This window comes from Rhinoraja longicauda, chromosome 17 (genome assembly GCF_053455715.1).
Source record: "Rhinoraja longicauda isolate Sanriku21f chromosome 17, sRhiLon1.1, whole genome shotgun sequence".
Taxonomy (NCBI): Eukaryota; Metazoa; Chordata; class Chondrichthyes; order Rajiformes; family Arhynchobatidae; genus Rhinoraja; species Rhinoraja longicauda.
Genome location: NC_135969.1, coordinates 9,260,382 through 9,282,396, shown reverse-complemented (window position 1 = coordinate 9,282,396; position 22,015 = coordinate 9,260,382). Strand labels below are relative to the sequence as shown.

The 22,015-nt window shown below is 44.5% G+C and overlaps 1 protein-coding gene across 1 annotated transcript in view; it reads right to left on the bottom strand.

Moving 5' to 3' along the window:
* Positions 1-1,407: 1,407 nt before the first annotated feature.
* Positions 1,408-22,015, bottom strand: part of stab1 (stabilin 1) — a 208,733-nt gene continuing 188,125 nt past the window's right edge. The window contains exons 58-69 of the mRNA XM_078414034.1: positions 20,322-20,429; positions 18,694-18,887; positions 17,537-17,681; positions 16,208-16,341; positions 14,244-14,409; positions 14,012-14,118; positions 13,808-13,927; positions 12,355-12,504; positions 8,574-8,675; positions 5,101-5,238; positions 3,401-3,520; positions 1,408-2,496 (exon numbers count right to left, since the gene is read on the bottom strand). Coding sequence (XP_078270160.1) covers positions 2,443-2,496; positions 3,401-3,520; positions 5,101-5,238; positions 8,574-8,675; positions 12,355-12,504; positions 13,808-13,927; positions 14,012-14,118; positions 14,244-14,409; positions 16,208-16,341; positions 17,537-17,681; positions 18,694-18,887; positions 20,322-20,429 — 1,538 coding nt within the window. The 3' untranslated portion in view covers positions 1,408-2,442. The remainder of the gene's footprint in view (positions 2,497-3,400; positions 3,521-5,100; positions 5,239-8,573; positions 8,676-12,354; positions 12,505-13,807; positions 13,928-14,011; positions 14,119-14,243; positions 14,410-16,207; positions 16,342-17,536; positions 17,682-18,693; positions 18,888-20,321; positions 20,430-22,015) is intronic.

Sequence of the window (22,015 nt, the reverse complement as noted above, 5' to 3'; positions counted from 1 at the left end):
GTCACTTTTGGGGAAAAGAAACATTGAAAAATGTGATACTTATTGAATGACATTTAATTGTCTGGGTGGGGGAGGGGAGGGGGGGGGGAGGGGGGGTGTTGGTATGGAAGAAAAATAATTGGTTGGTTTGAGTGCTGTTCACTCTGAATAACAATTTTAAGGTCTATATCTTAAATTTAATTCTGATATTTTGGTTTTTAATGTAAATGTCTCGATTGTTATTAACCTTTCTGTAATTTGTTAAAAAAGTTAAAGTGTTTGTTTACTTCCTGCTTTGGAGAATTCGGTTTGAGCAGCATCTCCTGTGTAGGTGTGTGATCTTTGCCTGCACAAAACCTTGATGCACTGTCCTAAACACACATGTCCCTTTTCCTTCCACAGATGTTGCTCAACTTGCCAAGTTCCTCCAGCAGTTTCCGTTTTAACCCAAACCCTTGCACGATAAGGTCCCATTGGCAAGGCTGGCATCAAGCCTTTTGCTTGAGTATTCAGGCCATTGAAAGTGTTCCGTGTATGTAACAGTTGTGGAATTTCAGAGGTTGGTCTACCAATTTTGGTTCTTACTGCAAAGATATTGTGGAAGTCTCATTTTGTACAATACATTTTATTCTTTTGCCTATCGTGCCACTCGAAAACATTACATTTTGAAATTAATGTATTTTTGTGACTTTTTCCCTTCAAATTGTACAACAGAGTGCTGGCAGAACTAACTGGGTCAGGCAGCATTTGGGGCACAAATGGATAGGTGACATTTTGGATCAGGACCTGACCTGAAACAAGGTCGGTCTAATCTTTCCACAGATGCTTCCTTGACCAGCTGAGTTCTTCCAGCACTTTGTGTTGTACAATTTGATCAGTCCAATTTGAGGGGAAATCTGCCTTAGTCACAAAAATATATTAATTTCCTAATGTAATGCTTTGGACTAGCACAAATTCTTTAGTCAGAGGGTGGTGAATCTGTGTAATTCATTACCACAGAAGGCTGTGGAGGCCGTTAATGGATATTTTTGATGGATATATAATAGATTGATAGATTCTTGATAAGTATGGGTGTCAGGGTAATGGGGAGAAGGCAGGAGAATTGGGTTGGGAGGGAAAGATAGATCAACCATGATTGAATGCAGAGTAGACTTGATGGGCCAAATGGCCTAATTCTGCTCCTACAACTTGTGACCTCCAGCACTTTGTGTTTTGCTCAAGATTCCAGCATTTGCAGTTTCTTTGGTCATCAAATTTGTATAATTCACTTTAACATTCAAGAGTGTAGTCCACTCTTGAAATACTGCCACCCAGTGGCCCATTCTAATTAATGCAGGACTTCACCACAGTGATCCAAATTGCATTTATTCACCAATATCAAGTTTCATTGCAAAATAACTAAACTGACCCCAGCAACATCTCTGTTCAGGCCTGGCAAATAAAATATTCATGCAGGCAGTTAAATATTAATAAAAATTCATTTATTTTCATTTCACTTGATCCAGTATAAACATGATATACAAAAAGACCCCTGTTGTGTGTGTGTTTTTTGGAGCGGTGAAGTGGTGGTGATAGAGCCTAGTAAAACCTGATGTCAACAGCCATTTCCCATCTACTGCACAGTATTGAATGAGCTTCTTGCTCCTGGATCAATACAAATGATTCTCTCTACCTGCTCACGCTGTAGCCTGTCCAACTCCATTTAAACAAACATTCCAACTTTTGAAGTACAGAATTCAAAAGTAGGTTGAGCAACAGGAATTTACAATAGGCATTTATTAGTAGGATAAAGGCACACTGCAGTTATAGATCTGAAACAAAACCTTGAATTACAAAGTGGCCCATTAAGATTGGCAAGCAGAAATAGAGAGATGTATCTTGGTAAATATCCCCCCTCCATCTGAGGGCTTTGATGAAAGGATCTCCACTTGATTCCGTTGTAGGGTTTGACTTTATTTCTGCCAGACCGGCTGAGCAATTCCACTATTTTCTGCCCTTTGTTAGCAGTTAATGTCGTCTTCAATGCACTTTTAAAATGTCAAAAGGAAATGAAAAGCCAACCGCCTCGTGATTACTTTTAACAATGTGCAACAAACAAGTAGTGAAGATCACAACGTCCTTTTGGCACGTCAGAACATGTAAACAGTGTTACTTTTAACCATTAGTACAAAATGTAAAAATAATTTTTCAATCTTTCTAGAGTCTCCTGACTATTGCATAAACCCATGCAAATGGAGCGTGGTGGGTCTGCCACCTGCAGGGCTTGGTGTTCAGAAACCTGGATCGACGGTTTTCTTTCTTCATTTTGTTCAACTGCCCCTGGACAGCTCCCGACCTCTGAGGAAGCGTCCCATTTATTTGGAGCTTACGGTTTCCCCAACCCTCCCTCACCTGTAGCATCGTTGCAAGCCGCATTAAAACTGCACAAATTGAGCTGATAGTAAAAAGCAGTGAGGTCCAACTTCAGTCATGTAGAATCTTCTGCGTGTATGAATATGATTCATATTCATCGTCATCCTGTGTTTAAATAAAATGCTTTTTTAGTAAAGCAAATGGGAGAATCACGTCATGAAGAGTTTAGTTTTATTTCTGCACCATATTTATTAGCAGTAATGCCAACTGTTTCTTTGCTGTGACCTGCTTCAGTGCTCAAGTAACAAATTGCAAATATAATAAGCACAAATGTGTACTCTATTCGGGATGTGATTTAATGAGTTATTGTAAGGAGGCTCCAAGTGAATCTCAAGAGTATTTAATTGTCATATGTATTGACAACAGAAGAATGAATCTGTTACTTGCAGCAGCAGTCAATGAACAGGCCTCTGAATAGAGGATGTTTCTACCAGTGGGAGAGTCCAGGACCAGAGGTCATAGCCTGAGAATAAAAGGATGTACCTTGAGAAAGGAGATGAGGAGGAATTTCTTTAATCAGAGGGTGGTGAATCTGTGGAATTCATTGCCACAGAAGGCAGTGGAGGTCGTCAATGGATATTTTTAAAGCGGAGATTGATAGATTCTTGATTAATATGGGTGTTATGGGAAAAGGCAGGAGAATGGGGTTGTGAGGGAAAGATAGATCAGCCTTGATTGTATGGCAGAGTAGACTTGACGGGCTGAATGGCCTTATTCTGCTCTTATAAGTTAAGGATTTATGAATTTATAAATGATACTCCTAAATTCAGTACTCAAACCTGTAATGTCTACCACCGTGAAACACTTGGCCCTGTTTATAACCTTGCTATCAGACCCTTGTGGAGATCTTTGATCTAATACTCATCGGGAAAGCTATCCGAATGAGAATCTCATGGGTTAGGATTGTTTAGATTAATGTCTTGTAAACGTTCTCAACTGCCAGCATTCAACTCCGATGCCATTGAAGAGCTTTGGCTGGAGGTTGTGGAAAAGTCGGTTAGTTCCTTACCTCAAAAGGCTCAGCCGTATTATCCGAGGCTATACCATATGCGCCATACAGTGGATTTGGTACTGAGACCAAAGCAGGATTAGCCTCTGGTTTAAGGCCCACATTATCATCATCTTCGGCCTAGTGTAGAACATAGAACAGTGCAGCATGAATTAGACCCTTCAAGCACACAATGTCTGTGCCAAACTCGATGCCAAGACCAACTCCTATCTGTGTACACCTTATCCCTTCATTTCCTGCATACGCCTATCCAGAAGTCCTTTATATTCCACTATTGTATCTATCTCTTCTCACCCCCTCCAGCAGCACATTCCAATCATTCACACTCTATGTGTGCTTTGAAAAACCCCAATCTGCATATCTCCTTTAAACTTTGCTTCTCTCACTTTAAACCTATGCACTCTATTTGATGTTTTTCCATCCTGGGCAAAACGATTCTGACTGTTTACTCTATCTATGCCTCTCATAATTTTCTATAATTCTATCCGATCTCTCCCGCAAGCTCGGGTGTCCCTAAGAAAACAATCCAAGACTGTCCAACATCGATTTATTCACAAAATGCTGGAGTAACTCAGCAGGTCAGGCAGCATCTCGGAAGAGAAGGAATTGGGTGACGTTTCGGGTCGAGACCCTTCTTCAGACTGATGTCAGGGGGGCGGGACAAAGGAAAGATGTCCAACATCTCTCTGTAGCTAATAATGGAAACAAATTAAAACTAAAAAGTATTTCCCTTTGTCTTAATGCAGTGTGGCATTGAGGGGACTTCAAATGTCCCAACCTCTTGTTCACGAAGATATCCGTCAATTCAAAAATCCATCACAATGTTTCACTATGTAAACTACTTGCGACACTACCCTGTGTCCAATTAGGAGTGTTGACACTCGCCCCAAGACAAGCCTAAACATTTGAACTCTGTATCAGCAAAGGCAAGGTCATGGAATCTGCAAATAAAGGCCGCAAAGTTGTTTACAACAGGTCAAAATGATTTTTTTTTTTTCTAACTATAATCTCATGCTGAATCAACTTTAAACAGGATTCAATTAAATGGCTTGCATGGGGGAAATGCTTGAAATGTTCTGACACTAGGCCAGATAGGCGGGTTTTGCCGAAACTATTGTTGCATATCAAGGAATGATACCAATGCCAGATTTACAAAGCATCCGTGCAGACTGTTATAAGTTGCAGGTCCACCGCCGAGTTTCTGGCAACTTGTGGTCTGCCAGCTCCTTTAATCTGGACAAAATGACGGCAATTTAAATCCCACCCTGGAAATGTGCCGCCCAGGCCAGGTGGGGCGGCCAATATCCACCTCATCCTGACATCCGCGCCAATGTGGAAGCTCGAAATTGCTTGGTGCGGCCAGGGCTCTGGAACTCCAGAGCCAACAGCACCATTCCTATTGCCGACTTCCGCGGCTGATCGGCGGGTCGATGTTGCCGGCTGCTGGAACTCAAGCTCGGCGGAGGCGGCAGAACTGTCCACATAGCTGACTTTGCGGGCCGATATCTCGCACCCCCTCCCCCCTCCCCCCCGCCTCCAAGGCCGTGACCTCTATTGTTCCGGCAAAACGGATAATACAGCAAGGCTCTGGAGCCAAAGGTGCTGGGGAAAAAACAGTAGTGGACCTGCAGTAGAATTGTGATTCTACTCAGCACCTAGGGACTAATGAAAAGTGTTACATCCAACTGAAAGCAGCGTACCTTGAAGTATTGAAAGCGGAACCCCTCGTTCCTGCGGCGAAACCAAGCCATCAGGCCAGCTACAACAACACCAATCAAACAGAGCAGACCCAGCACTGCACCAAGGGCAATATGAGACGACTTTGACGATGCTGCAAGCTAATGAAACAAGTGGGGTTAGTGATTAACAATGATCCCCGCATTTATGCAATTATTAGTGGATAATAGTGTTCCCTGAAGGTGGAATCTCATGTGGATAGGGTGGTGAAGAAGGCGTTTGGTATGCTTGCCTTTATAAATTAGAGCATCGAATATAGAAGTTGGGATGTAATGTTAAAATCGTACAGGGCATTGGTGAGGCCGAATCTGGAGTATGGTGTGCAGTTCTGGTCGCCAAATTATAGGAAGGATGTCGACAAAATGGAGAGGGTACAGAGGAGATTTACTAGAATGTTGTCTGGGTTTCAGCACTTAAGCTACAGAGAGAGGTTGAACAGGTTGGGTCTTTATTCTTTGGAGCGTAGAAGGTTGAGGGGGGACTTGATAGAGGTTTTTAAAATTTTAAGAGGGACGGACAGAGTTGACGTGGGTAGGCTTTTCCCCTTGAGAGTGGGGAAGATTCCAACAAGGGGACATAACTTCAGAATTGAGGGACATAAGTTTAGGGGTAACATGAGGGGTAACTTCTTTACTCAGAGGGTGGTGGCTGTATGGAATGGGCTTCCGGTGGAAGTGGTGGAGGCAGGCTCGATTTTATTATTTAAGAGTAAATTGGATAGGTATATGGATGAGAGGGGATTGGAGGGTTATGGTCTGAGAGCAGGTAGATGAGACTAGGTCAGAGAGAGTGGTCGGCGTGGACTGGTAGGGCCGAACGGGCCTGTTTCCATGCTGTAGTTGTTATATGGTTATATGGTTAATACTGAAATGTGGCGCCGTACGATGGCAGACTCGCCAACAGTCTGTCTCGAGCTTTTCTTCTTTTGTTGCTTTTAGTCTGTTGTTAAATGTATACTTTAGTGTATCTTTAGTTTTGTATTATGAGGGGAGGGTGTGGGGGAAACTTTTTTTTAATCTCTCCTCGACGGAGATGCGACTTTTCCGTATCGTATCTCCGTCCGCACTGCGGCCTAACATAGTGGAGCTGGCGGTCTATTTGCTGGGGAGCCACTTCGGGAGCTCCAAACACGGGAGCCTGCGGACTTAACATCGTGGAGCTCACGGTCCCTTGGTTAGGGACCGACTTCAGGAGCTCCAACCGCAGGAGCTTCGATTGTTCCGATGCGGGAGCTTCGATCACCCCTACTGCGGATGGTTCGACTCTCCCAACCAAGGGGGAAAAGGAGGGAAGAAGATGGACGTTATTGCCTTCCATCACAGTGCGCGATCGATGATGGATGTTTATGTTAATTTTTAGGTAGTTGTGTGTCTTGTTGTTTTTTTGGTATGACTGTGGCAAATCAAATTCCTTGTATGTTTTTACATACTTGGCTCATAAATTAATCACAATTACAATGTTACAGTTTTTAAAAGTCCCGTTGGGATTTGAAAAGCAATTATTCATCCCAAAATTGAATATCCTTAACGCAGAAATTAAGAAAGACCAGTCCTTTACCTTGTTTTCAAATTCATAAAATTAATTCAAAATAAAAGTACTAATATGAAAATGGATTCAAGTGATTCTGAACTTGTAAGCAATTGTTCTCATGCTGGCCTTTAGTTTTCAGTTTAGAGATACGGTGTGGAAACAGGCGCTTCAGCCCACTGAGACTGTACCGACCAGCGATCACCTGTACACTAGCTCTATCCTTAACAGCGGACTTAACAGCGCCCGGCGCGGCTCGGCCGCGGGGCCTTCAATCGCCCGGTACGGCTGTGGGACGTTTCAGCGCTCGGTGCGGCTCGGCCGCGGGGACTTCCATCCCCTTGTGGGGGCTGTGCGGGTCGGTCGCCTCGGTAGGGGTCGAGCTGCCTGTCCGTGGGCGTGGGGGGGAAGAGAGAGGAAGTTTTGTTGCCTTCCATCACAGTGAGGGGGTGTTTGGAGTCACTGATGGATGTTTGTGTTGGGGTCGTGTGTCTTGTGTTCTGTGACTGCTGGAAATGTAATCTCGTTCGGGATCTCGGTATCGAATGACAATAAAGCTCTGTATTCTGTATTCCTACACACTAGGGACAACTTACAAAAGCCAATTAACCTACAAACCTGCACGTCTGTGGAATGTGGGAGGAAACCGGAGCACCCGGTGAAAACCCACGCAGTCACAGGGAGAAAGTACAAACTTGGGACATCAGCACCCTTAGTCAGGACTGAACCCGGCTCTCTGGTGCTGTAAGGCAGCAACTCCACCACTGTGACGTCCTCTTAGTTCTCCAGTGCAATCGACTAAACTGTGGGCAAAAGCTGGCATATCTACCTTTGCCAAGGGGTGGTTCCAGAGATATGAACTGTCATCCACATTTACTGGAGGTTTTCCTTGAACCTTAATTGTTGAGGACATGGTGATAAAGGGACCTCTGTGTTCAGGTGCTAAATGTAAGACCCGTCTTCGTGTACGTTGTAGTGAAAGCATCAAAATCTGTGCAAACTCGAGTATCGTTTTCAAATGTGAACTCGCCTACACAGGTTTTAGAGACCTTGACTACGGAATGTCGTTGCTGTAGATTGAAGAATTTTCCATTCATTGGAAAAAATTAGCTCAATTCCAATAGGCCGTTTGACAGTGCCAGAGACATAGGTTCAACCCTGACCTCGGGTGCTGCCTGTGTGGAATTTGCATGTCCTCCCTACAACCATGTGGGTTTCCTCCAGTGCTCTGGTCCTCTCACTTCTCAAGGACTTGAGGGTTTGTAGGTTCATTGGCCTATGTGTATCTTCTCAAGTTTGTCAGGAGTGGATACGAAAGTGGGGCAACATAGAACGAGACACAAAGAATTAACAGGTGCTGGTTTACTAAAAAAAAGTGCTGGAGTAACTCTGTGGATCAGGCAGCATTTCTGGCAAACATGGATAGGTGACGCTTCAGGTCTGTTCTGAACTAGATAGGTGACGCTTCAGGTCTGTCCTGTTCAGGTCTGTCCTGTTCAGGTCTGTCCTGACCTCACCTATGTAGAGATGTTGTTTAACCTGCTGAGTTACTCCAGCACTTTGTGTCATTTAAAAAAAAACTTAGAACTAGTGTGAATGAGTGATTGGTGTTTGGCATGGTCTCGGTGGGCCTATGTAAGGCCTATGTAGGATATCCACGCTGTATCTTTCAACCAATCAACCAAAAGCACCAAATCATCAGCGAAAGGAGGATAACCTTCCCCACAACCCAAAACCGGAGAAGTATTTGGATTTGACATCAACTGCGAGCGAGAATCTTATGACCTGATGCCTATCACCCAGAAAGAATCAGAGTGCAATTAGTCTAGTTGGGTTCAATGCAGATACCTGTCACCTCCTTTAAGTACCGGAGTCACAATTCCCGCTGTACTTGCCGTGAAACACTTACCGGACTTGGAACTGTTAGAGGTCCTTTTATGGCGTGGATAATTCCATTGGTGGCAATGATATCCCATTTCAAAATGAGAATGCCATTCACCAACTTTGAATCCTATCAGCATTAAAATAGAGTTAGTTTGGGTAAGACTCTGAATCCAATTTAAACTATGAAACATCTGAATTGTGCTGTACACCTCTGCCCCGGTCTAGATTTGTGGAGGGATTTGATAAAAGTTTTCAAAAAATCAAGTTTTGACTTGTCATTTAAAAAAAATTGGTTATATAAATTTTCTGTTTTAAATTGCAGTATTTATTCTTAGGAAACTAGATTTAATATCTGGATTGAAATAATTATGCTCCTTAGCCCAGCTGGGCAACCACTCCACTTCATCAGATAATTAAATATGTTTTAATTTACTTTGAGCATGGTTATGTTTGCATGTGCATGTGGAAGATACAGTATAAGCACAACTCCCCCATCAACACTGAACATCTTGATTTGATTTGGAAATATTTTCCTTATGAAAAAAACTTTTTTTTATATGGGCGGGTCAATAACAACTGGATGCTACTTTTAATTTAGCTTCTTATAGAGAAATAAGGGTGACAATTTCTTACGAAGGAGCAAAATTATGCTGACATTGAGCAGCATCTGCTCTCTGTAAACACCAAATGCCTATCAGTCCCTACAGAATTCTACTTATTTGCTGGACAATAAGCCACAGAGATGTGGACAGAGATATTGTGTAGCTGCTTTGATTAAAAAGCAACTATGCTCCACATAGTTACAAAGATTCGCAGAACATTTATAATTAGAAAACAGTGTTACTCATAATAATAATAATAATAATAATGCATTACATTTATATAGCGCTTTTCTAGAAACCCAAAGATGCTTTACATATTAGATATAACAAAGATAAATAAATAAACTAACAGAAAAGGAAGAATAAGGTGGAGCGACGGTCAATGATTGAAGGCGGCGTTGAACAAGTGAGACTTCATGATGTTTTGAATGTGGTGAGTGAGGAGGAGTCTCTGACGGTCTGAGGTAGTGAGTTCCAGAGGGTGGGAGCAGCGATGGAGAAAGCCCTGTCCCCCCAGGATCTGAGTTTGGTCCGGACAGGAGGTTAGCAGCAGCAGAGCGGAGGGTGTGGGTGGGAGTGTGTCTGTGGAGGAGGTCAGTCAGGTAGGATGGGGCCAGGTCATGGAGGGCTTTGTAGGTCATGAGGAGAATTTTGTACTGGATTCTCTGGGGGATGGGGAGCCAGTGGAGCTTGGTGATATGACGGGGGTGATATGGTCACGGGTCGGGGAGTGGGTGAGTAGAGGGGCAGCGGAGTTCTGGATGTATTGGAGTTTATTGATGATTTCTGAGGGTGAACCATAGATGAGGCTGATACAGTAGTCCAGACGGGAGGTGATGAAGGCGTGGATGAGGGTTTCTGCAGCTGTGGAGGAGAGGGATGGACAGAGACGGGCGATGTTTTTGAGGTGGAAGGAGGCTGTCTTTGTGATGTGTTTGTCGAAGGCGAGGGTTTGATCAAAAATGATGCCAAGATTCCAGATGTGAGGGGAGGTGGATACTGAGAAACCGTCGATGTTGAGGGTGAAGTTGTGGGTGGATTTGGTGAGCGTTTTTGGTCCGATGATGATGATTTCGGATTTGTCACAGTTTAGTTTGAGGAAATTGATTTGAAGCCAAGATTTTATTTCAGTGATGCAGTTTGTCAGGATAGAGTGCGTAGTGGTGGAGATTGACTTGGTGGAGATGAGGAGCTGGATATCATCGGCGAAGCAGTAGAATTGGAGACCATGACGGCGGATTAATTGACCAAGGGGGAGCAGGTACAGGATGAAGAGGAGGGGGCCGAGAACTGAACCTTGGGGGACACCTTGGGGGAGGGGAGCGGTGGGGGATTTGCAGTTATTAATGGAGATGAACTGGTACCTGTTGGAGAGGTATGATTTGATCCAGGAGAGGGCAGTGCCGGTGATGTTAAAGGTGGTTTCAAGTTGGGTGAGGAGGATGGAGTGATTGATGGTGTCAAAGGCGGCGCTGAGGTCGAGTAGGATGAGAATGTTGAGGTTGCCAGCATCAGAGGAGAGGAGAAGGTCGTTGGTGATTTTGAGGAGTGCAGTTTCAGTACTGTGGTTGGAGCGGGAGCCGGATTGGAATGTTTCATACAGGTTATTGGTAGAGAGGTGATGTTTGAGTTGAGAAGCTACAGTGCGTTCCAAAACTTTGGACAGAAAGGGTAGGTTGGAGATTGGTCTGAAGTTGTTTGGGGTGTCAGGGTTGAGTCCAGGTTTTTTCAGAATGGGGGTGACAGCAGCGATTTTGAGGGATGGCGGGACGATGCCAGTGGACAGGGAGGAGTTTATTGTTGCAGTGATAAGTGGAGAGAGAGTAGGAAGGCTGGCCTTGACAAAGCTGGAGGGGATGGGGTCCAGAGAGCAGGTGGCAGTTTTCATTCCTGTGAGGAGTTCAGAGAGGTCGGTGGTGGAGACTGGGGAGAATTGAGACAGGGGTTGACAGGATAAGGGGGAGCAGGCGGTTTGAGGGGGAGCAGGTGCGTTGGTGGTTAAGCTGCTGTAGATGTTGTCTATTTTGCTTTGGAAGAATGAAAGGAAAGTGGTGCATTTGTCAACTGTGAATGATTGGGAGATGGTGTCCAGGGGGCTGAGGAGTTTGTTTATTGTAGAGAAGAGTGTTTTTGGGTTTCCGGAGCCGGAGTGAATTATTTGAGAGTAGTAGGTGGAGTGGGCGCGGGAGAGGGCATTTTTGTAGTGCTGCAGGTGGTCTTTGTAGGCTTGGGAGTGAATTGTGAGACCTGTTTTGTTGCGGAGTCTTTCAAGTTGGCGGGCATGGGTTTTCATCATGCGGAGTTCGGGGGTAAACCAGGGAGCAGAGTGGGTGAAGGAAACTGTTTTGGTTTTTATAGGTGTAAGCTGGTCGAGGCAGGAGGAGAGAGTGTGGTTGTAGTAGTCAGTGAGGTCAGAGGGGCTGTGGAGGTCAACGAAGGGAGAGGCGGACATTTTTTCGGAGAGGGAGGATGAGAGCGAGGTAGGTGAAACAGAGTTAAGCTTACGGAAGTTGATTATGCGTTTTTGCCTTGGTGCTGGGGTGGGAATGTTGACGGTCATGGTGATGGCTAAGTGATCGGAGAGGGTGAGGTCGGAGCCAGAGAGGTGATGTAGATTTAGTCCAGTGGAGCAGACAAGGTCCAGAATGTGCCCACGGTTATGGGTGGGAAAATTGACATGTTGAGTGAGGTTAAAGCAGTTGAGTATATCAGTGAAGTCAGCGGTTATTGTGGAGTAGGTGGAGTCCATGTGGATGTTGAAATCACCGAGGAGGAGGATTGAGGGGGAGAAAGAACAGAGCTGGGTCAGAAAGTCGGAGAAGTCTGAGAGGAATGATGGGTGTGGTTTGGGAGGGCGGTAGACAACTGCCATGACTAACTGTGTGTGACCAGAGAGTTTAAAAGCCAGGTGTTCAAATGAAGGAGCAGATGAGATGGAGATGGGGCTGATCTTGAAGTCTTGTCGGTGTATTACGGCAATCCCACCACCTCGGCCCTCCGAGCGTGGTTTATTGATGTAGGAGTATCCGTTGGGTGTAGTGAGGTTGAGTGGGAGGTAATCCAGAGGTTGTTGCCAGGTTTCAGTCAGACAGAGAAAGTCCATGAATGTATTTCTCCAAGAACTAGTTTTAGCAAAGTTTGTTAATGTTTACAACAGCCCGTGAGGTTTCTGTTTTAACAGACCATCCCCATAGTGTAACTTACCTCAAGGGCAGTGTTATTTACAGGTGATACTCCAATGTGAAGATCATATCCTAATCTCGATGGAACGAGTGTATTGTTACTCAACTCATCGTAGAAAAGGAAGCTACTGTTCTTAGTGACGTGGTTTTCAAGATCACTCCACGATAAGGCCTGGGCACAATAAGACATCAGTAAAGGTGAATCTTGCATGAAACATTCAGCAATCAAAATGAGCAGCAATTACCAGACTGGCACAGAAGGGTGTCTCTCAATGCCCATCTCCACATAAAATACCCGACTTAACATCACTATGCCGTGCTTGAATTTAAAATAATTAAATTAAAGTAAGGGCACTATTTGCCTGTTTGAGCATAAAGGATCTCTTTTGGATGGCACGGTGGTGCAGCGGTAGAGTTGCTGCCTAATAGCGCCAGAGACCAGAGTTCGATCCTGACCACAGGTGCTGTCTCTATGCAGTTTGTACGTCCCTGTGACCACGTGGGTTTTTCCTCGGGTGCTCCGGTTTCCTCCCAGGTTTGTAGGTTAATTGGCTTCGGTAAATTTCTAAATTGTCCCTAGTGTGTAAGATAGCGTTAGTGTATGCGGTGATCGCTGGTCGGTGCGGACACGGTGGGCCGATGAGCCTGTTTCCACGCTGTATCTCTAAAGTTCAGGATTGAAAGAAAACCAGTGAATGTTCTTAATTGTCTGCAATCTCATTGCAGTTTCTGGATTGGTCATTTGTGCAAGCGTTCTATAACACCGGTGTAATTGCCATTCAATGGGGCTTGGAAATCCATCTCCTCAGATATATTATAAGAAAATAACTGCAGATGCTGGTACAAATCGATTTATTCACAAAATGCTGGAGTAACTCAACAGGTCAGGCAGCATCTCGGGAGAGAAGGAATGGGTGACGTTTCGGGTCGAGACCCTTCTTCAGACTGAAGAAGGGTCTCGACCCGAAATGTCACCCATTCCTTCTCTCCCGAGATGCTGCCTGACCTGCTGAGTTACTCCAGTATTTTGTGAATAAATCCTCAGATATATTCACCAGCGTACCTTCCACAGCATTGCAGGGGTAGAGATTCCCCAGGCTCTTCATCCTTTGGCCATCCTTCTTCATCTAAACATCTCACCCCTTGCTTTGAGATTGTGACCTCTGGTTCTGGGAATATCCTCTGCATCCCTCTCTGGAGGAAGGGGAATCATCTTGAGCAATAAACAGAGGGATGCAGAGGAGATCAACCTCTAGAAAGTCCATTTTCTATATTCTTAAGAATACGCATTGCAGCCAACAGATTTAAGATTATCCAATTTAATAGCTGCTGAACAATATTCCCTATCACTCCTGATCATGACAGAGGCTTGGTCATGCGACCATGAGTTCAATCATGAGTTCAGCCATGAGTTCAAAGCCGTGACATTGGTTTTGACCATCCAGAAAACTTTGGGAAAATGCCACATTTCCTACCTCACTTTCTCCCAGGCTCGAGTCCAAAGGAACGAACAACGTTTCATTTGTTGCCTCGTCTGACAGGAACTCGAGCAGCTCCTTTCCTTTTTCAGTCGCTTGGCCGTAGTCCAACAATGTCTGACAAGAGAAGGCAGATAAGAATACGCACAGCTCACCACCACTAGAGCCTTGCAAATAAGGCCGCGGAAGAACAATACTCACAGTGTAAAAGATTGAAAAGTTGCAGTGAGTCGAGATGACGTTCATAAGGTTCCCGTTGCAGAAGTAGCCGTTCCCAACAAAGCCTTCCTTGCATATACATTGAATGTCTTGGAAGTAACAGAAGTGACAGCCATGAATAAATATTTTACAAATCAAATGTACTTTTAGAACTTCTACTTTGTTAAAGTAACTTAGCAAACTAATCGGACAATGCAGTCAATGTGATGCCTACCTTGCATCCTAAAGCAGTAAGCATCCCACTGCTCACTCACATTTGCCCTCACGCCATAATCAAAGACGCCGATGTTGCCAGAGCCACAGTTAGGGTTGATGTGGGTTATAGGATACCCTGCCTTCATCTCGGCCATCCAACCGATTATACAGAGATGATAGCCAAACTGTGCAAGATCAATTGAGAAAAGAATCAATAGTTATTCCTGTTTGGCTGGAGGGAGACGATATTCTGTCATCAATCAGTGATTTGAAGATCTGGTTTGATGCCAATTGACTGCAATGGTTCTTTCACGTTTAACATTGAAGATTGGAGGTGAAGTGACAAAGCCAAAAAGGTGCGATGTAGAATCTGGCAAGAAGGAAGACGGGGGAGTAACACATAGAACCAGAGGGAGGGGTAGTGGATGGAAGGGAATGTGGAGGGGGAAGGGGAAAGAAAAAGTGGTGATCTGGAGTAAGGAAGGATGGGAATCCGAGAATAAAAAGGTCGGTATGGGAAGGGAAATTAAAACTGCTAGCAACCAGGAGTAACAGCATGCTCTGGCTGACGGAGCACGAATGTTCGGCGAGAAAGAGGCATCATCAGGAGGTCCAAATCTAATCGACATGACAGGGGGAGATGCAAGGAAACCTCCGTCTCACCTGGAACGACTCTTGGTATCCCTGAATGGAGGTAGGGAGGTGATGTTGGGATTACAGGTGAAAGTGGCTGGGGGTGAGTAAACCGAGAAGTCATAGTCATCGAGTCATCGGAGAGAGAGAGAGAGAGAGAGAGAGAGAGAGGTTGGTCTATGTGGAAAGGGGTAAGGATGAGAAGAATAGCGAGTGGTGGGATTGTGTTGAAAGGAGTAAGACATTTAGGAATGAGAAAGGGAGAATGTTTTTCACTCAGATGATGGTGGAGGGAGGGTCACTGGGCATATTTCAGGAACTCGGCAGGTTTTTAGATATAACAGACATCGGTAGTTGTGGAGAGAGAGTGCAAGTATGGTATTGTGCTAGAAGACTAGCAATAATTGTGTTGAATAGCCGATTGGGCTCAGAAGTCCAAACTGTCTCCTAACTGAAGTCCATCCCTGCTCCTATTTTCAATGTTTCCATGTTTTTATATCCACTTGGCGACATCTGACTGAACTGAATCACACAAAGGCTTCACAGTAGGGTTGCCAACTGTCCCATATTAGTCGGGATATCCCGTATTTTGGGCTAAATTAGTTAAGGGACCGCCCTTGTCCCGTATTAGTAGGGTTGCCAACTTCCTCACTCCCAAATAAGGGACAAAGGGTGATGTTTTTGCCCCGCGCCCCACATGACCTCACTCAGTCAGCAGCCATGTGCTCCCACTCCACCAATGGAGCCATCCGGGCCGGGAGGCCACCATTGGTGGAGCGGGAGCACATGGCCGCTGGCTGTATGAGGTCACGTGGGGCACAAGGCGGTGACATCACCCTTTGTCCGGAATTTGGGAGTGAGGAAGTTGGCAACCCTACTTCACAGCCACACATCCCACACTCATCACAGTGAATACCTATATGCTACATTTCACGGCCTATTTCACACGTAAAGAAAGGTGACATGGGAAGAGCTATTATCCCTGCACCTCTCCTCCACCTCCCATAGAAACAGCTGGTAGGCCATCATCTCTAGGAGAGGACAAACAAGGGGAGATAAAAATCTTTAAAAAAGGATGAAAGAAGAATGTTACCGAAGATGGTTTGGGAAGTAGCATCAAGATAGTGGAGTCGGGGCTATACGCCAAGGCAGACAGGAAACTGTCACTCTATTTCTAGGTCATTTCTTGGCCGATGGCCAACTGAGATCCCAGTGGAAGTCCACACCCAGATCTGATCAAACATATTAACCGAGAAACAAACCCACTGAATGAAAAAGGATTTAAGGTAATCTACAGTTACACTTGATCTCTGCTAAATCCTGTTGAATAACTTGTTTGGAGCCAATTACCTGCTGCGCAGTAGCAAGTTGGTCAAAACTTGCCAGTGTAGCGCCCTCTGCATCGCAGGCATCAGCTGCATCGTCATAGGTGAACTTGTACTTCCCATCGGGTGACTGCAAATGGAAGACTCCAGCTGTTTTATCTGAAAAAAAAAGAATGGCAGGAGTTGTCGATTATCTCGCAAAACGGCCATGCTGGGATTTTTAATATTGAACAATGAACCATCCCCAAGAAAATCACAAAAGAGGGATGTGTTACAGATTCTGTCCAAGATAAAAGTTAACATAATTCAAACACAGAAAATTATTGGCTTCATAGGTTCACAAGTGACAGGATCAGAATTAAGGCATTCGGCTCATCAAGTCTACTCCGCCATTCCAAACATTCTTCAACCTCTTCTAGGAGTGGAGTTACTCTCACCATTATTAAGTTAGCATTTTAACCCACTAATGAAGGAAAGGCAATAAATTTGCAAGGCAGGATCCTGGTTTACTGCCGTACAGGTGCCTATTGCCCTTGTACCTCTTTAGTTTAGTTTAGAGATAGTGTGGTAACAGGCTGTTCGGCCCACCGAATCCGTACTGACCAGCGATCTCGCGTACACTAGTTTTATCCGACACACTAGGGACAATTTGCAGAAGCCAAATTGCCTACAAACCCGCACGGCTTTGGAATGTGGGAGGAAACCGGAGCACCCGGAGAAAAGCCACGCGGTCACAGGGAGAACGTACAAATGTCCTCTAGACAGGATTGAACCCGGGTCTCTGGCATTGTAAGGCAACCGCTGCGCTACTGTGCCCCTTTCTAGATGACGTGGGGTTAAAGTTTTTGAAAATGATATCCACAACCATTGTAAAAATAAATAGATGAATAGATGGATGAATACATAGATAGAGAAAGAGAGATAAATAAACACAGACAAATAAATAATGAATCGTTAAATAAATAAGTAGATTTACAAGGAACTGTTGAAACATGACAACATCAGCTTATGTCTTAACTAGCAGCCATTAAAGGTTTTGCCATTATTGATGCAAATATAAATATCGTGGGGGATTGTGTTTTGTGTTTTGATGTTCCTCATCTGAGCCAACTAAAAACTGAATGATGGGGCTGCAAAGTAACAGAATAAAATTTCAAAAAAATACACTAAGTGCTGGAGTAACTCAAGAACTCATGAGAACTCATGAATTTGAAGAAGGGACCCGAACCGAAACGTCACCTGTCCACCTTCTCCAGAGATGCTGCCTGACCTGCCGAGTTACTCCAGCACTTTGTGTCTTTTTTTGCTTAACAAACATCCTTATGTTCCTTATGTCTTCCGAATGGATCCTCACCTTGGAAGTGAAGGTCTTTACAGAAGGCATTGAGATGACATTGATCATCCATTTCAAGGCAGCGATCGACAGGAGGCTTGACGTTGAACAGACACTGGACACCATCTCCTCGGAATCCTTCTTTGCATTCACACCTTCGTTTACCCTACAGGAGAAATAGTTTTTCATTGTGTTGTGGACCAACTAAGTTCATAAACATGAACTATGGAAACACTCACAGCTTTCAAAATTATCACCATTGTTGGGGTTCAAATTAATCCCCAAATTTATTTTATTCTTGCAAGAGCGTGAATTTTATCTGGATCAACTAAAAAAACAGCTGGAGAAATTTGATGCATTTTGGTAGATATTAAATGCAGCAAAGCAAAATAATTTCACTGCATTAAAACCAAATCACACAATTGGACAGCACAGTTGCGCAGCTGGTAGGAATGTGTGTGATTCACAGTCATGGTTTTAACATTAACGCCCATTCTACACAACACCTGCAAGTTCATTCTAATCCAAGGATTTTTGTTTCAGAGAGAGGTGGAAGTAAGTCAATAAAACCCAGTAAGTGCACTGGCAAAAATTGTGGCCAATGTTATGTTTAAAATTTGACAGTATCAGTAAAAAAAATTACACTCCTCTACTTGGAAGGAAACAGGTCCTTCTGCCCAACTTGCCCACACTGACCAACATATCCCATCTACACTAGTCCCACCTCCTGCCCATATCCCTCCAAACCTGTCCTATTCACATACCTGTCTAAATGTTTCTTAAATGTTACAATCGCACCTGTCTCAACTACCTCCTCTGGCGGCCTGCTCCAATCACCCACCACCCATTGTGGGAGAAGGTTGTGCCTCAGGTTCCTATTATCCCCTTCCCCCATCACCATAAACCTCTGTCCTCTGGTTCTCGATTCCCCTACTCCAGGCCAGATGCTCTGTGCATCGACACGATCTATTCCTCTCATGAATTTGTACACCTCTATAAGATCACCCCTCATCCTCCTGCGCTCCAAGGAATAGAATCCTAACCTGCTCGACCTCTCCCATAGCTTAGGCCCTCAAGTCCTGGCAACATCCTGGTAAATCTCTGGTGCCACCTGCCCATGTTTGGCCCATATCCTGCTGGTTACGGAGATAAGCTATTGTTTTGTTGCTTGCACCTACCGGACCAATGAAGAAACATATTGCATGCTCATGGCACCCGCCATTCCTGCCATCGAGACACCTATCCTTGGGCGTGCAGACGTTGCCATCTCCTTCATAGTCCAGGTGACAGGTACAGGTAACCTTAACTCCTACTTGAATGCACTCGGCATGACGATGGCAACCTCCATTATAGTCCTTGCAACGGTTAACCACTACAAGCAAGTTACAACATCAGAGAATCAGCTCTGTGCCCAAGTTTTACACACAGCATAAAGTTAATTACTAAAATACATTTTATGGCATGTTATCGGATTTCCATAATTCTATTAAAAAATCGCTTTTAAACATTCATACTGAGACTCTAATAGGGTTATACATCTTGAATGATGTCCACACCTCTCATTACCATAAGGCATTGGAGCAGAATTAGGCCACCCAGCCCACTGAGTTCACTCTGCCATTCAATCAGAACTGATCTATTTTTCCCTCTGAACCCCATTCTCCTGCCCTCTCCACGTGACCTTTGACGCCATTAATAATCATGAACCTATCAATCTACGCTTTAAAAATATCCAATGACTTGGATAGACACAAAAAGCTGGAGTAACTCAGCGGGACAGACAGCATCTCTGGAGAGAAGAAATAGGTGACATTTCGGGTCGAGACCCTTCTTCAGACGGCCTCTACAGCCATCTATGGCAATGAATTCCACAGATTCACGATCCTCTGGCTAAAGAAATTCCTCCTCATCTCCATTCTAAAGGTCATCCTTGTACTGAGACTGTGCCCTATGGTTCAAGAGTCTCCCACTACAGGAAACATCCTTTCCACATCCACTCTATCTAGGCTTTTCATTATCCGGCAGGTTACAATGAGATCCTCCCTCATCCCTCTAAACTCCAGCGAGTACAGGCCCGGAGCCTTCTAAATTAGCCCACTGAACGGAGCAGGCTAAATGACTTCCTGCTGTGCTATGACAGTCAACAGCATTAGCCAGAGCATTCACCAAATTAAAAATGCCACCAAAGGTGGTGAATCTCCAAAACTCTCTACTCTACAGAGTTATGGATGTTAGATCGCTGGAAGTATTTATAGAGGAGGTAGATAAATTATTGGAAGACTGAGTTGAGGGCTCCGTGGAAGAGACATAGAAGAGGAGTTGATGGAGCAGATTATGGATGGTCCCATTGAATGGCGGGGCAAGCCTAAGGACCCAGGCAGCCTCCACTTGCTCCTAATGTTCTTGTGTTCTAAGAGAAACCCAGGGAAAATATTTCATGTTCCCTCTGCAAAAACTCAAAACAGAAATGATGTACGATACTAAGCAAGAGCTTTCTGTGCTGCGACTTGCTAGGTTGTTAAACTCCAAGTGCTTTTTTGTGAACGAAGCCCCAAAATGACATTCTGTGACATATTTTCATGAAAACTTAGAACAGTCAAATATCACCACAAATTCCTCTCCCTTTTAACCAAGATATATGTTTCCTTAAAATGTAACAATATACAGTAGAGTTTCCACAATCATTTACTGCTTTCACAACATATGATTTACCACTCAGGATTCACAACTTAATCTGGAGCGCAAATTCTCAGCAACTGCAGGTTTTACCGTTATGTTGTCATGCTCAATAATTACTTGTCCTTGCCTGTGCATTGTCGCCCATCGCCTTCATAGTAGAGTTTACACTCACAATTGTTGTCTCGTCGGCAAACAGCGCTGCTATCACACTTCGGGAAACAAGCAGGGACTGTATCTATTGTTAAGTAAGCAGAAACATATTTGGTCAGTGCTTCATGTTTGGGGTCATCATAGCATATATTGCCATGTTGTTGGCATCCATCCATCTGCGAGAGGCGATGGGGCGGTTTTGACGACGTCCTGCTTGGAGAGGGGAATGTTTCAGCTGTGGTTGCATCTCCTGCTGTGGCTGACTAGGCCCGTCCTTGACAGACCCACCCTCCCACAGCATCCACAGGTGAGGCTGTCCCTGGCCGTTGGGTTGGGGAGTTTGCTGCTGTTGCCAATGACCATTTTGTGGCGTTGCCCTCTGGCCTCCGCATGCTGTCATGGTGCTTCATACCCGCCGAAAATAATTTGGTCAGTACTTCAAATTTGTGGTCATTATGATATATATATATATATATATTATATATATATATATATATATATATATATATATATATATATATATATATATATATATTATATATATATATATATATATATATTGTGGATGTGAATGCATCACTAGAAAACTTCCTCGTGGTAATGACCTATTTTCACCAACTTCATCAATGAACTTTTACTCCAATCTTAAGGGCTGCATATAGTGTTTAATTCCATTCATATGTCAATGTAAAGCAATCCATTTCCACTTGCAACAAACCCAGACAAAATAGAACCTGGTTCAGAGAAGCGGCTTAGAACACATTATACAAGTGCAAAGCAATGGCTCTTCCCAACAAGAGAAAGTCTAACTATCTACCCCCAGCATTAAAGAGATTCAATGTTGTTGAATCACCCATAATTGGGTATCTCCACTGACTAGGGCGGGCACGGTGGCGCAGCGGTAGAGTTGCTGCCTTACAGCGCTTGCAGCGCCAGAGATCCGGGTTCGATCCCAACTACGGGTGCTGTCTGTACGGAGTTTTGTATGTTCTCCCCGTGACTGTGGGTTTTCTCCGAGATTCTCGGTTTCCTCCCACACTCCGAGGACGTACAGGTATGTAGGTTAATTGGCTTGGTGTAAGTGTAAATTGTCCCTAGTGTGTGTAGGATAGTATTTGTGTGCGGGGATCGCTGGTCGGTGCGGACTCGGTAGGCCGAAGTATCTACAAGGGATGAAAGGAGTGTGGAACAAAGTGCTGGAGTAACTCAGCGGGTCAGGCAGCGACCCTGGAGGACATGGAGAGGTGACGTTTCAGGTTGGGACCCTTCGTCAGACTGATTATAGGGGTTGGAAAGAAAGCTGGAAGAGAGGAGGGGCAGGACAAAGCATGACAGATAATATGTGAACACAAACAGGGGAGGGGGGGTGATAGGCAGATGGTTGGACAAAGGCCAGAGATGATCCAACAGAAGGTGAGAAACAAAAGGATTAAAGAGTTGTGAATTGTGAACCCAGAGGCAAGAATGGAGGTGGAGGAGGAAGGGAGAAATAGGTATAAATCTAAGTGGGGCACAGGGGAGGTAGGGAGGGAGGGAGGGAGGGAGGGAGGGAAGAAGGGGGTAGTGGTGGAGTAAGCGGGAGGAAAGGTGGGTTGTTAGTCGTAACCTAAAATTGGAGAATTCAATGTTCATACCATTGGGATTAAGCTACCCAAGTGGAATGCTGTTCCT